The following is a 14,343-nucleotide window of genomic DNA, read 5'->3' as shown; positions in this document are numbered from 1 at the left end:
GCCACATTGGCTTAGTAGTCACTTTGCTCAGATACAATATCGGGGTTGCTGTCCCTGTGGTTTTCACATTTTCAGCGACATTTTCCTCCTCACATGCTCTGGATCATTTGGGGGCATCATCTTTGCCTCATGAACCACAGCCCATCTCATCCATCACTAAACCCAGAGGACAGAAGGGGGTCCGTCTCTACTTTCCCCTGCCTTAGACACCTTCCTCATGACTGGTGATGATTAGAACCAATAGTGACAAGGTCCTTCATTCTTGTTCTTGACTTTCCCAGATGATCAGGCACCTTCTCCTTCCATTTTTCCCCAGTTCCCAGTACGCCTGTGACTGACCAAGTGTGCCATGACTAGACATGTCTATAGTCTAGTGGCCAACTGCAAAATGGGCTAGGAAGGGACATTTGCCAAGAGGCAAATTGTTTCATGTTACACCAGAGCCAGGATAGCATCCTGTTGTACAGGGGCTACTCTTGAATTATTTAGGCACTGCAAAGGACTCTCTTAAAATGCATCAACATCCAGTTAAAACAGTGAACTGGCAGAGTCTGGAGGAGTGGGATTCATCTCCCCTAATAGTGCTTAGACAACACTGTTTTGCTGTGTGATGCTTCCTCTGCCCTTCAGGCTCATGGATCAAAGCAAATGTCCTCTGCATAGGATAGTACCACAAGCCAGTATGGGCAAGACCAACCTTTTTGTGTGCCCTGGGACCAACTTCCCCATTTCTATCAGGCTCAGAAAGATGACGGAAGAGAATGAGAGAAAGAAACATTGGTGGACTTGAAGAGAGATTTACTGACCAGCTGGACAGGGGCATTAACAAAGTGAACTCTGGCTTGAACGTTCAAAGCGAAGAAGAATAGAAACAATCCTTTTCTTTACTTTTGTTGTCTTCCTTTTTGGTTCACTGAGGTGGAGAAAAGGCTGAAAATGAGTGCATTTTTTGAGCAAAGACATGGGCCAAGCAGTCCTGAGATGAAATACCAGTTTAACTGACCAGGGCCAGAGGATAAGCGCTTGTGTCATCTTTGTTGTGGAGCCCCTTCCAGTGAACATGGCCTAGCAAAGAGAGGAGTGAAAGAGTTTCTGGTTAAAACACCTGGTTTTCTAAAAATGGGCTGTCACCAGCTGAAAAGGCTCACAGGAGGCCCCCAAAATGTCCTATGCTTTGTTAGTCAATGTGGTGTTGCCCCCATCATACACTCCAAAGATTAGGGTTAGGGTTGAGGTGATATTGCCAGTCTGGGCTGCCACCATCACACTAGAGCATGCTGCACAGCATGGGTTTGTGGGAGGATGCTCTGCATGCTCAACCTTTTGTGGACTAAACTGTGATTCATGCTTTGGAGGGACTCACAATCTGAAGGCATACTAGGAGCAGGAGCACTCGTCCCTTGACTGCACATATTCTTCTCGTCAGTGTCACAATCTCCTTTCCCCTCAAAAGTATCCACTGATCTTAGCCAGCCTGAATCCTCTTTCCTTCCTTTGCACTCATGACTTACCTCTCCTCCTCTGGCAGATATAGGCAGCCAGCAGCAACACCAGGACCAGAGCAGCTGCAGCAGCTGCACATCCAGTCACCAATGGGATGTGTAGAGACGAAGCTGTTTACCAGATGATTAGGAAAGATAAGCAACTGTGAACCATCATCAAGAGAGCCTCAGTCCATGCATCTACAAAGCCAAACTTTCCATTTTTCCATATTGGTTCCCTCTGCGAGGAAACCCAGAGTTGCTGAGTATGATGTCTTACTCTGGTCCCTATAGATGATGAGGATGCAGGCAGCACACAGTTTGACTAAGTTGCTTCCCTTTCCCCTCACCAAAAAAAAAAAAAAAGGATCTATTACCCCTGCAGTCTTGGGGCCCAGACATGGCATCAGAAGGGAGCGCCTGCCAACATCCTCTCTTAAAACCGTGCTACAACACTGCAGATGTCGTGGGTTATATTTTTCAGCTGTTGTTGCTCTCCTTTTCATGAGGCAAGTAACAGTCTTCAAGGCACATTTTGGGTCTTGGCCCATGGCCCAAATAAGCCGGGGACCATTCTGCAGTGGAATCAGATACGACCACCCTATCTTATGAGCATAAGACTAACAGCATTCCCTGGCCTACTTTATCTTTTGCTCTAGTCTTTATTTTTCATGACTATGGTGGAACTAGACCAAGTGTAAAGCAGTTCAGACATCTGAGTGTGTGAATCTGTCTCTAATGCAACCTGAAGGCATCTATAGTCTTTCTGGTTGTGATCTAGCCTGGGAAAAGCTTGGACTGACTAAAGGGACTCACCTTGCATGGTGACCATCATTGCCTGGCTCAAGGGTGATGGGATCCACTTGCCACTGACTCTCTCCTCGTACCTGCAGGTGAATTGCCCTGTCACAGTTGGTTCAGCTGCTGGGATGCTGAAGAAAGAGTGGTTCCTTGTGCAAGCCTCTGAGAATTGTTCAGTCCCGTCTTTATAGAAGTAAAACTTCCATTCGCCACTAGTGCCGTAGGCTACACAAGTGATAAGTAAGGGCTCCCCTTCCCTCACTTCTCCAGATGGGGGGTTCAAGATCAGATCTGGCTGAGCAGGGGTATCTGATAGAAGAAACACAGAAGATGAGTTAGCAAAAGAAACAGTGGTCTGAGACTCAACCAGAACCTCTGAGTTAAAAGTAAAACTACCCACAGCTCCTTTCCTCAAAGGATGGAGAAAGGTACTTTCACAGGCAGGTGAGGGATATCATTATAGCACTATGTTTAGTGTGTTGCAAACTGAGTACATTTAAGGACACACTGTCTGCTGGAAGACTGCAAAGGGTGAACAAAGGCAAACTTAGAGGAGCAAAGAAAATGCACCTGGAAGGAATGAGACCAACAGACACCTCAGGAATGAGGTAAAACACTTTTAGGATGGTTAGGAGGACTGAAGCCTGCCTCTCTAAGGCCTAATGGGCCCTGGGAGCTTGAGAAGGGTTAAAACAGAGCAAAGGCCTGGGAAACCATGCTATGGACTTTTGAGGGCTAATGCTGACCACTTAGGAAGACTCTGAGGATGAGTTGGGTGATTGAAATTATCCTAAGTTAAAGAGACAGAAACAAGGATAAAAAATGGTGATGGTTTAGACCATTTTTCACAATGGGAAGCTCGTTATGAGAATCTACTTCCAAACCAGTCCTGAATTGGAGGTGTAAATAATTATATCTACTTAGTCTCCTAGAGGTCTGTATGTCTTCAGAACTCACAGTAGACCCTGAAACAAACTTACCTTTCACAGTGACCTCCAGAACCTTACTCTGGGGTGATAGCACCCACGTCCCGCCCACATCCTCCTCAAATCCACAAGTGAATTTCCCACTGAACCTCCTTGGAGTATGCGGGAACAGGAGCTCAGTGAAATTCCCAGGGTTCATGGCAGTGGTCTCTGAGCCTGCCTGTCCTGGTGGGATCTCAACCCCATCCCTGTAGAAGTGAAATCTCAGCCTTGAGTCATCCGTGAAGGCAATGCAGGTGAAACGTAAGGGGTAGCCTTCAGTCACCACAGCAGAGGAAGGATCCACTCCCAGTTCAGGAGCAAAAGGAGGCTCTGGGGAGAAAAGTTTGGAAACAAAAACAAAAACTTTAAAAGGGCAACTGTATAGCTCTGGGCAAGTGGGAGATAACCAGTAGCTGCACAGCTGGAAAACACATATTAGGGGCAGTGGGAGGGAAAGATGGACAAAATGTTGGCTTTCAGTCAACCATCTTGGCCCTGACAGGGCCTTTTGAGACCCAGATGGCACGTTAGGGAATAGCTTTGTTCTCTCCCTCATTGTGCTATTGCGTAGATTGTCTTCATCCCTTTTACTAAGGCATTACCTTTCACAAAGACAGTCACAACACTGCTCGCAAAGGACAGGATCCACCGTCCCTCCACTTTCTCCTCATAGGCACAAGTAAAATTCCCCGTGTGATTTTGACTGCTCTGTGGGATGCAGAGTTGAGCACTCGTCTCTGATGAGTTGACCTCAGATCCAGGGATGACCTCAGCTCCTTCTTTGTAGAAGTGAAACCTATGCTCCACTGTGTTTCCAGGAGCCGTGCAGATGAAGAGGAGGGGGTAGCCCTCACTCACAACTCCACTGGAAGTGTTCAAAGAAAGTGTGGGATGGGGTGGAGGGTCTAAGGGGAAAAGCAAATAGATACTCTTTAGGGTTCAGTTCTTCCTCCCTGTTTTAACCATCTATTTTTCTATTACATAAATCATGGTCTTGAAATACAGCTCTAAAGAGAAGGGTGAGTTCAGAATGAGTAGTTGCAAAAGAGATGAATGCCACTCAATATCCTTTATTAAATATCAAGGAGTCATTGAAGGTCTGAGACTTGTAGGAAAGTATGTGATGGTGGTGTGATGAGGAAATAAAACTGTCAAGAAAGGTGGAGAAAGAAATCTAGAGCGATGCATAGCTTACCTTTGACACTGATGATGATCACTTTGCTTTCCTTAGACCGGACTGGTCTAAGGAGCCGATCTATTATAGTGTATCTGCATGTATGTGACCCACCGTCCTTCGGTCCTGTGATGTTGAAGGTGTAGGTGTAGGCTTTCCTGAAGGTCCGAATGTCCACGGCCCATCCAGTTGTTCCTGAGAACTGAAAGCCCTGTATCTTGTCCTTTGAAGGGGGAGCCACACATCGGAAGGAGACAGTGTCTCCAATGAGATACTCCATTTTCTCTGGGCTCACAAAGATGTTGGGGGGTGCAGGGAGGTCTGGGAAAGAAATTAGACATTCAACTTATAGAAAGATAAATTCATCCATCATAGACCAGAGCAGGCAGCTATCTCTGGCCTTGTGACCAATTGGCGCAGACATGCTGGCTCAGGTATTTGAGGAAAGGGTGAGCTCAGCTTGCAGCAGCCATCCTAAAATAAGACTCTCTCTTCCAAATGATTCATGAATTCACTGGAAGAAACCAGGGTGTATTGCTTTTACTGTCAGCACAAACTGCAGCCATGTTACCCATCCCCTCCCCTCCCCCCCCCCAAAAAAAAGAGCACAGTGAAGACCAGAAGTCTTCTTGGAGTCTAATTTCCATTTTTCTCAGAAAGTGTGCAAGAGATGAAAAAAAGTTTCAGCCAAGTCCCATAAGCCCATGGCATGCCTGCCCCAAATAGCATGCAAAGCAATTGCATGATTCTTTTTTTCTTTTTTTTTTTTTGCCCACATTTAAAGCTTGAAATCAAATGAAATCAGTCTGATTCCTGGAAGACAGCTGCCTGTGACTAATAACAACAGTCCTTTATCTGACGCCAGACCTTTAGGATGTAACCAAAATAGTGTTGCTGCTAATGTAGGGTATAGGAAAGAGTCCTTCTTGACTCATCCTCAGCCCCAGTGTCCTGTTTTGTCAGCACTGCAGGGGATGGGTCAGACTGCGTCCATCCTTAAACCTAATCAGATACTCAGGTATGCTGCCTACATCTTGATTCACACACTAGCTGGAGAAACACAGTTGTGGCAGTTGATGGAGCAGAAGAAAATGCAGGTAGAAGGCAGAGTAGACTCACAATCACAGAGGAGAAGGGCTGGACCAGATGAGGCTGAGGGGTTTCAGCCAGATCCTCCTGGATTTCAACTCACATCCACCCAAAATAAAGCATAGAGCAGTTTGATTGTGAAAGAGGAACAAAGTATTGTGGATGTGGCAGGGGAAGTAGGGTTAGCCACTGAACAGTCAACAAAAAGCTGCCCCCGCCGCCCAACTGCAGCATCAGCAATTTGCTTGTAAACAGTTGGGCATCTTCATGCTCCGCATTGAGAGTTTGCTGCCACTCAGGGGCAGTTAGAATGTTCTTCCCATGTTTCTCTCTATGACCTCATATTGCATAGGTCTAAACTCTCTCCTGGGTTTCCTCCCAAAGTACAACCAAGCAGGTGAGGTGGGATTCTTTCTTTGGATATCTGTTCCAGTTGAACCAGCCCGTTTGCTCCAGTTGGTCTGATAAGCAAAACTCAGTCCCATGATCAACAAGGCAACAACTGTACTGACAAGACACAAACTCATTCTCCTGAAGGTTCATACTTACCCTCCCTGTTTTGGTGGATGGAATGTATTTGCATAGCTCAGATTCTCACTGAGGTTCAGGCAATTCATTTTGCCAGTGGTCTGTTAACTGGGATCTTGCCTGTGGTCTTGTTGACACATGCCACCCACCAGCAGTGGTTCTTAAGTGAATCTGGGTGGGATGTGACCAGGTGGAGCACCTGAAATGCTTGAATCCTTGGGGAAACAGATGTCAAATGGGTTCTTATGTGCCCAGATGTTCAGTTGTCCCAACAGGATAAGGAAATGAGCTACCCCACATCCTCGACCCAAACCCAGAATTGTTACCTGCAGGTGACCCACGCAGGAAAAATATCTGTAGAGATGCTGAAAGACAGAAAGGAAATGAGTGAAAGGTCTGTGGAATGTATGAAGGATGCCACAGAAACTGGAGAGGCACTGGGAAATGGGTGCCAATGGAGGGGGCTGCAAAGGGATGATGGGGTTTATACAAGTGAAACAGTAGAGCAATGCTTTGCAATTGTGTCAGTAGGGATCAAAACTAAGTGAGAGCATAGGAGAAAAAAAGGAAAAATAATACTGATTTATCTACATAGAGGCAAGGCAGAGGGGGAGAAAAAAGAGAAAGAAAGAGAAAGAAAGAGAAAGAAAGAGAAAGGAAGAAAGAAAGAAAGAAAGAAAGAAAGAAAGAAAGAAAGAAAGAAAGAAAAAGAAAAAAGAGAGAAAGAAAGAGGGGAAGAGAGACAGGCAGGCAGACAGACAAAGAAAGAAAGAAAAAAAAGAAGGGAAGGAAGGAAGAAAACTGATACTTAGACAAAACAGAAAGAAGAGAGAAGGGAAGAGATTGAATAGAAATGGTAAAGAGAGAAGGAATGAAAATTTGCCATCCCTAAAAGATGAAAAAAGGAGATAGCAAAAGAAGGAAGAAGAAAAAGGAGAGACAAAAAGAAAAGGAAAAGGGAAGAGGTGACATCTATAGAGAAGAGACAAGTATATAGATGGAGAGAATGTTATATAAATAAGGAGAAAGGGAAGGGAGAAGAGAGGAAGGATGGAATTTTTCTAATTGGTAAAGGAAAGAAACCTAATGGAGAAACAAAGGAATAGTGAGAGGAAAAGCAGAGTGTTATTAAAATGATAGAAGAACACACTGAGTGAAGGACAAGGGCCAAGACAGGCACTCACCAAGCAGAGGCAGAAAATAAGGGGACTCCATGCTGAACCAATCCTCCTTGTATATGAGCTGGCCACCACCTCTCTTTCTGTTACTGTCCACGAAGGGAACAGATTCTTCCTCTTGTTCAACCCCAGTTGCCTGTGTTCCCTCCCCTCCATCACATGAGCAAGGACAATTCACCCAGACAGCTCACTGCTAGGAAAGAGAGAAAGAGAGAGAAAGAGAGAGAGAGAGAAAGGAAGGAAGGAAGGAAGAAGGAAAGAACGAATGAACAAACTAGAAACAACATTTTCCTGACACTTTATGGTCAGCTGCATCAGCCCAATAGTTTCACTTACATTCCCTCTGTTCACTGAACTGGGATATCTGACCATTTTAATTTTCCTCTGCCAGTTAAGACAAGGGAATATTTTGCTTTGGTTCTTTAATTGGGTATGAAGCCATGGGAAATAGTTTGTGGGAGGAAAAACATGGACAACCTTAAACCTTTTTGGGAGAGGAAGCACTGAATCCACATAGGCTGCACAGGTCTCAGCTGGAGATACTGAATTGCCTCTCTGGTTAATGGAGAGAAAGACATAGGGGACAGAGCCCTTCTCATGCCCTTTGTGTTTATCAGTCTCTGCTAACCACAGACCATCATCACTCCATTTTTCTCCTGAAGGTAGTTTAACTTCGCCAAACTAAAACCAATTTTACATGAGCCCTTTTCAGCCAGTGAAATGAAAGTGATGCCTCTGATGGACAATTTGTCCTGGCTACCTTCATAACTTGTTTTATGAGGTGATATTCCCAGTCTAGGAATAAACTCAAGGGTAAATGTGGGCAGGGACCACATTCTGGTAACACAAAGAGTAAGATTCTGTTGCTTCAACATAGATGTCCAGAGCTACTTGAGTTCTTCAGAGTACCCAAGACATCTGCAAAGAGTTGGTGGGTGTGAGGAAGGGCTCAATGGGAGATTCAGCTCTTTCTTGAGCAGCTAGAATATGCTAAGGCATTTCAAATGGGGTTAGAAATCTATGTTCAGCAAATCAATTAGTGCTACATTTGGTGAGCGAAACCCCACTCTAGTGCACATTCCATGGTGATTTGCAAGTGCAGTGGAAAATTAAGAGATAAAACAGGCAATACTTCCTTCCCATCTTCCAGAACAGATGCAGCCCTGCTTTTCACTAGAAGTAGGAAATGCCTCAGTAGTGAGTCAGGTGCTTTTTGGGTTGTCTTCTTTGCTGACTAAGGGCACAAGAACTTCTTTTCCAAGAAGTCATGTAGGCAAGGAGTCATCTGCAATGCTGATTCACTTCCAGAGTCCCAGCACTTAGAGGATCATTTAGAGCTCCCTAGCACCACAGATTGCTATCACCCCTACTAACTTCAGGCAGACACAATCATAGAGGTCTGTGGCCTGGATGCAATTCATCTTGGCCTAAAGCGGATGTTCTTGCTTGGTCGGATGGATTGCACTCTAAAAGAATCGTGTGCTCTCCAATAAGGAATAGCTCATAGAAAAGTACCTAAAATCAGGTAAGGTGGATCTCACACTAGGAGATGGTGAGCTTGACCTATATGCCTCTGCTCTGGTGTCCCAGCCCCCATCTGCATTGATTAGAAGCCTGCCCCTAACTTTATTTGCTCTGCCAAAAATTGTTTGAAGTTTCTCTCCTTCAATATACAGTGAACACAGAGCAAAGTATCTCACACTCTTTCTGCTAGTTCCCCTCTCTTCTCTGTCCATCTACTACCTAAGGTGCTTTGAGTGTTTACATGTCACACACGTGCAACTGAGTTCAATGTGTCAGTAGATATTAGGAATAACCTCTTCCCCTTAGTGTCATCTGCTGATTGTAGGGTTTCCTGACACTGTTGGAGGAAATATGTAAAGTTTTACTTCCCAAATCCTATTCCTGAGGAACTTCATTAGTACACTGAAACTTCCCCTTTCCAGGCAACACTTTACACTGTTCTTCCTTGGCTTTGTTGTTCTCTGTTAGACAGTGATTCATCTCTTCTAATGCTAGTGTTCTAGAAATCAGTTGCCTATGTTTTAGGTAATCATCTAAATCCGCTCTATGAGCAGAAATCAAAATATCTGAAGGACAATTTATCCATGGCTAAAATCAGGGTCCGAGACAGGTGTGATGAATCACTCCTGGAAAGTGTTGATTTCTATCCATATTCAACAGTGAGAACCTATATGCAAAGCATTGGTTGCCTTTTTGAATCGGCTGTAAACAAGAGAGAAAAATCACAGCCTTCTTTAGCTTTCCCAAGTTCACGCTTTGCACCAGGTCAGTGTTTTATTCAAGTGTACACAGGTGAGATCAGTATTTCCCTGGTCTCCAGAGATCCTCACTTCCTTGGTTAATCCATCTCTAGGCAAGTCAAAGTGGCATTTTCCCACCATTCTCACTTATATTTTGGCCTTTTGTTGCTCCTTCTTTCCAGTAATGGCCAAAGCCTTGCAAGATATTCCAACATGTTGCTGTTCACCCCCAATTTCCCCTCCAGAGCTGGAGGACACTGGTGTCCCTAAAGCAATCACTGCCTCAAGCCTCCCAAGGTGTACAACCAAAGACATTAGCCATAAAACCCCCAAGACCTACGCCTGTGACAGAACCCAGACCCACAGTGAACACTTCCTCTAGTAAAACCTGATGCAGAAAACCTCCTTCCATCACCCTGGAAAAAAAAAATCTGAGAGAAGAAAAATATTTCTTGAATAATGATATAATGAAGCTTATTTGGCTTCTAGCACAACTAGGAGACCCAGTCCTGCAGGAACTCACCTATCTGTATTGCTGTCACATGTACTGAATTAGTCAGGGCATGGAAACTGGAAAGCAGCTCTTAGCTGCTCTTGAAACCAAATTGCAGGTCACTAAGACCTAGCATAGTCATTCTCACTGCAGAAATACAGCCCATCCCTGTCAGAGCAAAAAGACACCTTTGAAATCCAGCAGAAAATTCCACTTGAAAAGCATGAACAGAAGATAAGGAAGATGTGGCCACTGATGAAGAGAAAGCTTCCCCACCACCACTGGTACTGGAGCCCAGCTGAGGAGGGAGGCTGCTGAGAAAGAGGATAGCTTTGTGAAGCTGTGTTGTCCTGTGTTGGTGGGTATTCATCTGCCCTTGCTCCCCACTCTTGGATGTCTGGTTGGTGAACAAGGGCATGCAGCTGTGTCTTCCACTTCTGTTGGGATAAATGCATCCTGGTCTTTATGGTTCCCTCCTTTGTTTTTGGGGAAGGGGACTAAATGGGGAGGGAATCTCATGTATAGGAATATCACCATCCCAGAAAACCTCACATCCCTTGGTGACAATGACACTTGTGACCTGACTCTGGGAGATATGATCCATCTGCCCCTTACTTCCTTCTTCTACTAACAAGCAACTTTCACGGTGTTGCTAGGCCTGGCTCATGAGATGCTGAACAAGAAGGTGGATGTAGACTGAACTCTACTGTACAACAGCCTGATCTTCAGCCTCATATCCCCAAGGATAATCTGGACTCCATCTCTGCAGATGTGAAACCATTTCTTGCTGGTATCTCTGAGGACTGTGCAGACCGTAAGAATGTGTTCCCCTCCATCAAAGCTCCAGAGAGAGCATCCAGCTTCACTACCACCTTGGGAAGAAGATCACAGGGGACAATAGACAGGAGGGGTCAGAAGGGACCTTGAAGGCTTTCTCACATAACCTAAAAACATCAACCAGGCAGAATTCATTTAAATAAACATATCTGATGTCTACCTTTGCTCCTATGAGTTATATCCACTCTTTAGGCTCCAGTCATGAGGGGTAGGATTCAGCTGTCTGAAAAATAGGTGGCCAGCAAAGAATATCTATCAATTGAGTAGAGATGAGTAGTCTCCATCTTGGAAGAAAGAAAACTTGAAAGACATCTAGACTAGGAATACCCTCAAAACAGCACCTGGGACATTGTTTTCTTATGCCATGCAGCATTCAGTCATACACTTTTTGCACCAGGATGCCTAGAAGTCTAAAATTAGGAAGGGTTTTGAAAGAGAAAAAGATAAATTTGAGATACAATGGACTTTTAGTGTAGTACAGCATGTTCTTGTGCTCAAGTTCTTAACATCTTATTCTCCCTCACATATGCAAACACACAGGAGGAGATGATAATTTACCAAGTGCTGAGATGTGCACAGGGTTGCTTTTCTGTCACTGTTCTGTTTTCCTGGGTTGTGTTTGAAGGACATCACAGGTGTAAATCCCAGATCTCTTCTTCTCCACCTGCACAAATGGCAGCTGGCCTGAGCTATTGCTAAAAGATGAGTGCCCACTTGGGCCATCCCTAGAAAAAAAGGAAAATGTCTTTCCCTAGAGCTGAGCATCTAAGGATGATGGATTCTTCAGTGACATAGATGGGGTGTGCAGGATCTGCAGCGAACCAAGGCTCTCGGGCAGAATCTAGGGAAAAGCACAGCAATCCAAGATTAAACCACTGTGAGGCTGAGTGACTCCAAGAATAGGGCAATACCAAAATGCACTGCTGCTTTCTCTGAAACTTCAAGATGTCTTTGCAGGAGGCTCAGTCTAGTCTAGGACTGCAGCTTGACAGTGGTTAGTGGAAGATGCTGATGGGACAACTTCTGTTAGGCATGCTGTCCCCAAAACCTGGTGCTGAGTAGGAGAAAGTTTGTGGGACCCTAGCTACCTTTTTCCTGCAGTCCTCATGGTTTAGGGTTAAAATGGACCAGGTCTTCTCTAACCAAATCCTTTTGCCAACCAGTCAGTGGGTTATGATCTACTGTTCTTCAAGCAGCCTGGGATCTCACCTGCTACAGTTACAAAGACTGGCTCACTGTCCTCAGAAGGGATTGCCTGGCCAGACTCGTCTTCAGTATTCACACACAAGTGTCCCATTCTTCCCTGTCTCAGACAAAAGAAAAATTTGATCATCTCCTTTGGGATCTGGGAAGACCTCAGGGAGGTGCCATTGGCTTTGCTGGATGAAGCAATATCCTGCTGCATCCTGGCCCCTGGGAAGGGAACACAGAAGGGTGATCAACTCTCTGGGGAAACTGAAAGGATTTTGGGGTTCCGGAAAGAGTGTAGAGGTTGGAGGAGTATCTGAAATGAAAGCAGAGGAGCAACAAGAAGGGGTGGATTCACCTCCATCCCCAGGCAGTTTGCAATAGGTTTGGGGTTAGCAGGTGCAAATGAACTCCCTCCATTCTAAGGTTTTGAATTTAAGGAGATGCTCATTGACCCAGCAATGGCTAAATCTTCTCAGTGTCCAGCAGGTAGCAAAGAAGGGAAGAAAGGGACCTTTCTGTGAACCTTGCTGGCATCCCCTGTGGAGACAGCTTTCAACAGCAAAAGTTGTAGGAGATAAATCTCACTCCGAATATGGTCACACAGAACAACTCACAATCTCTTAAGGACTAACCCATCACTGATATCTATACAAAGTTGTTGATGCTGGAGAGTACCTCTTCCCCTGATTCATCCCTCAAGTACCAGCAAGTGTAAGGCTCAGCCTTGTTTTCTGAGCTGAGAATTCCAGCCTGCCCAAGAAAACCTTCATGAAGATCTATTCCCCTTTGGGGGTGATGAATTGTTATCCACGGGCATTCTAACCTGGCAGTGAGAAACAGATGAGGATGATATATTCCTATGTGATATAGAGTATGTAGATGTTATAAGGGTTCCAAGGAGAGCACTGGAGTGGGTACAGGGCCTGACAGAAAAATCATGGTTTCATTAGCCATTTATAAAAGATCTATAAAACCTTAGACATGAAGGGAGATTTGCCTTAAATTCTTACTGATATCTCATTAGTGTCAAAGGTTTGTCCATTGGAGTAGAGAGTGCAGGATTTCTGAGTCTCATTTCCTCCTCCTGTTTACCCTATCAGACCCTGTGTTCCCTTCTGAGTCCTGAAATGGCAGCCTTTGAGATCTGTGTCCAGACCATTTGCTTCAACCAAATTTCATCTCAGATGAGGGAAAATCAATTGGAGAGGAGAGGAGAGGAGAGGAGAGGAGAGGAGAGGAGAGGAGAGGAGAGGAGAGGAAGGGAAAGGAAGGGAGGGGAAAGGAAGGGAGGGGAAAGGAAGGGGGGAAAGGAAGGGGGGAAAGGAAGGGAGGGGAAAGGAGCAGAGAGAAGGGGAGAGGAAGGGAGGGGAGGGGAAAGGAAGGGAGGGGAGGGGAAAGGAGCGGAGGGGAGGGGAGAGGAAGGGAGCGGAGGGGAGGGGAAGGGAGGGAAAAGGAGGGAAGGGCAGGGTAGAGGAAGGGAAGAGGAGAGGAAGGGAGGGGAGCAGAAAGGAGCGGAGGGGAGGGGAGGGGAGAGGAAAGGAGGGGAGGGGAAGGGAGAGGAAAGGAGGGGAGGGGAAGGGAGAGGAGGGGAGAGGAAGGGAGGGGAGAGGAAGTGAGACAAGGTTAGGGGAGATGAGGTGACAGGAGGTGAGGTAGCCTCTTGGGCAAGCCTGATTTCCACCAGTTGAGGAACAGATCCATCCAGATCCCGAGCTTAGTGGAGCCATGATTGTGGGACTTTGTTAGGTGTTTTCTGCTCCACCACATCTCCCCTTTATGTTCCAGGGACCATGCTGCTGCAGGTATAGTTGTGGAAGGGGCTAATGTGTGCACAAAGCTTCCTGCAAACCTAAGCATCTGGGTTGACACCCAGCATGTGGTGTAACTCGGCATTCAGAGGGGAAGTTAGCACTTTGAGCTTTATTGCTCATGCTGAGGTCAGGCTGCAGAGCTCTTCCTCATTTACCACAGATGATTTATACCCTCTGGTGCTGGAGCAGGAAGTTTTGGTCTCTGCAATGCTCTCGTGCTGGGAGTCCCTGCTTCTGTCTACTCTTTGGGAATGAATTCTGGCCTAAGGGATCAGATCCCAGGGACGTTTGCTGTGATCCAGCCCCCCCCCCCTTTTTTCCCTCTCCAAGAAATCAGTCCTCTACAGATGCAAGCCAGCATATGTTGGCAGTGCAGGTATTTGTTATCCCTGAACACCCAGCATAGGCAGTCCAGAGGGACAAGGAATTGATGTGCATGTGTGCCCTCCACCCTTCTGGCAGGTCCCACAGTTCAGAGATAAATGCCCAAGGTGCAGTCATCTGCCACAAAGGAGTCTGAATTTCAGG

General features: G+C 45.8%; 1 protein-coding gene across 2 annotated transcripts; it reads right to left on the bottom strand.

Moving 5' to 3' along the window:
* Nucleotides 1-823: 823 nt before the first annotated feature.
* On the bottom strand, nucleotides 824-7,282 carry LOC112974219 (Fc receptor-like protein 5). Of its 2 annotated transcripts, XM_026082966.1 has the most exons (8): nucleotides 7,226-7,282; nucleotides 6,368-6,406; nucleotides 4,446-4,745; nucleotides 3,853-4,155; nucleotides 3,263-3,580; nucleotides 2,298-2,591; nucleotides 1,512-1,613; nucleotides 824-1,065 (listed from the first exon to the last, which is right to left on the bottom strand). In XM_026082966.1, the coding sequence occupies exons 1-8, from the start codon at nucleotides 7,254-7,256 to the stop codon at nucleotides 995-997; spliced, it is 1,458 nt and encodes a 485-aa protein (XP_025938751.1). In that variant the 5' UTR covers nucleotides 7,257-7,282; the 3' UTR covers nucleotides 824-994. The 2 variants fall into 2 exon arrangements, with proteins under 2 accessions (XP_025938751.1, XP_025938759.1); XM_026082974.1 differs by lacking the exons at nucleotides 6,368-6,406; nucleotides 7,226-7,282 and adding an exon at nucleotides 5,544-5,629.
* Between the last annotated feature and the right edge of the window lie 7,061 nt (nucleotides 7,283-14,343).

This window comes from Apteryx rowi, unplaced genomic scaffold (assembly GCF_003343035.1).
Source record: "Apteryx rowi isolate R43461 unplaced genomic scaffold, aptRow1 scaffold_1176, whole genome shotgun sequence".
Classification (NCBI taxonomy): Eukaryota; Metazoa; Chordata; class Aves; order Apterygiformes; family Apterygidae; genus Apteryx; species Apteryx rowi.
The sequence above is the reverse complement of the archived record's forward strand: the minus strand, read 5'-3'. Positions and strand labels throughout refer to the sequence as shown.

What these genes read in the sequence shown, in the direction of transcription:
- LOC112974219 (XM_026082966.1), bottom strand. Translation starts at nt 7,256, where the DNA reads ATGGAGTCCCCTTATTTTCTGCCTCTGCTTG. An exon ending in TTATTTTCTGCCTCTGCTTG is followed by an intron (nt 6,407 to 7,225) that starts GTGAGTGCCTGT and finishes TCTGTCTTTCAG; the next exon opens with CATCTCTACAGATATTTTTC. An exon ending in TGTGACTGTCTTTGTGAAAG is followed by an intron (nt 3,581 to 3,852) that starts GTAATGCCTTAG and finishes TTTTCTCCCCAG; the next exon opens with AGCCTCCTTTTGCTCCTGAA.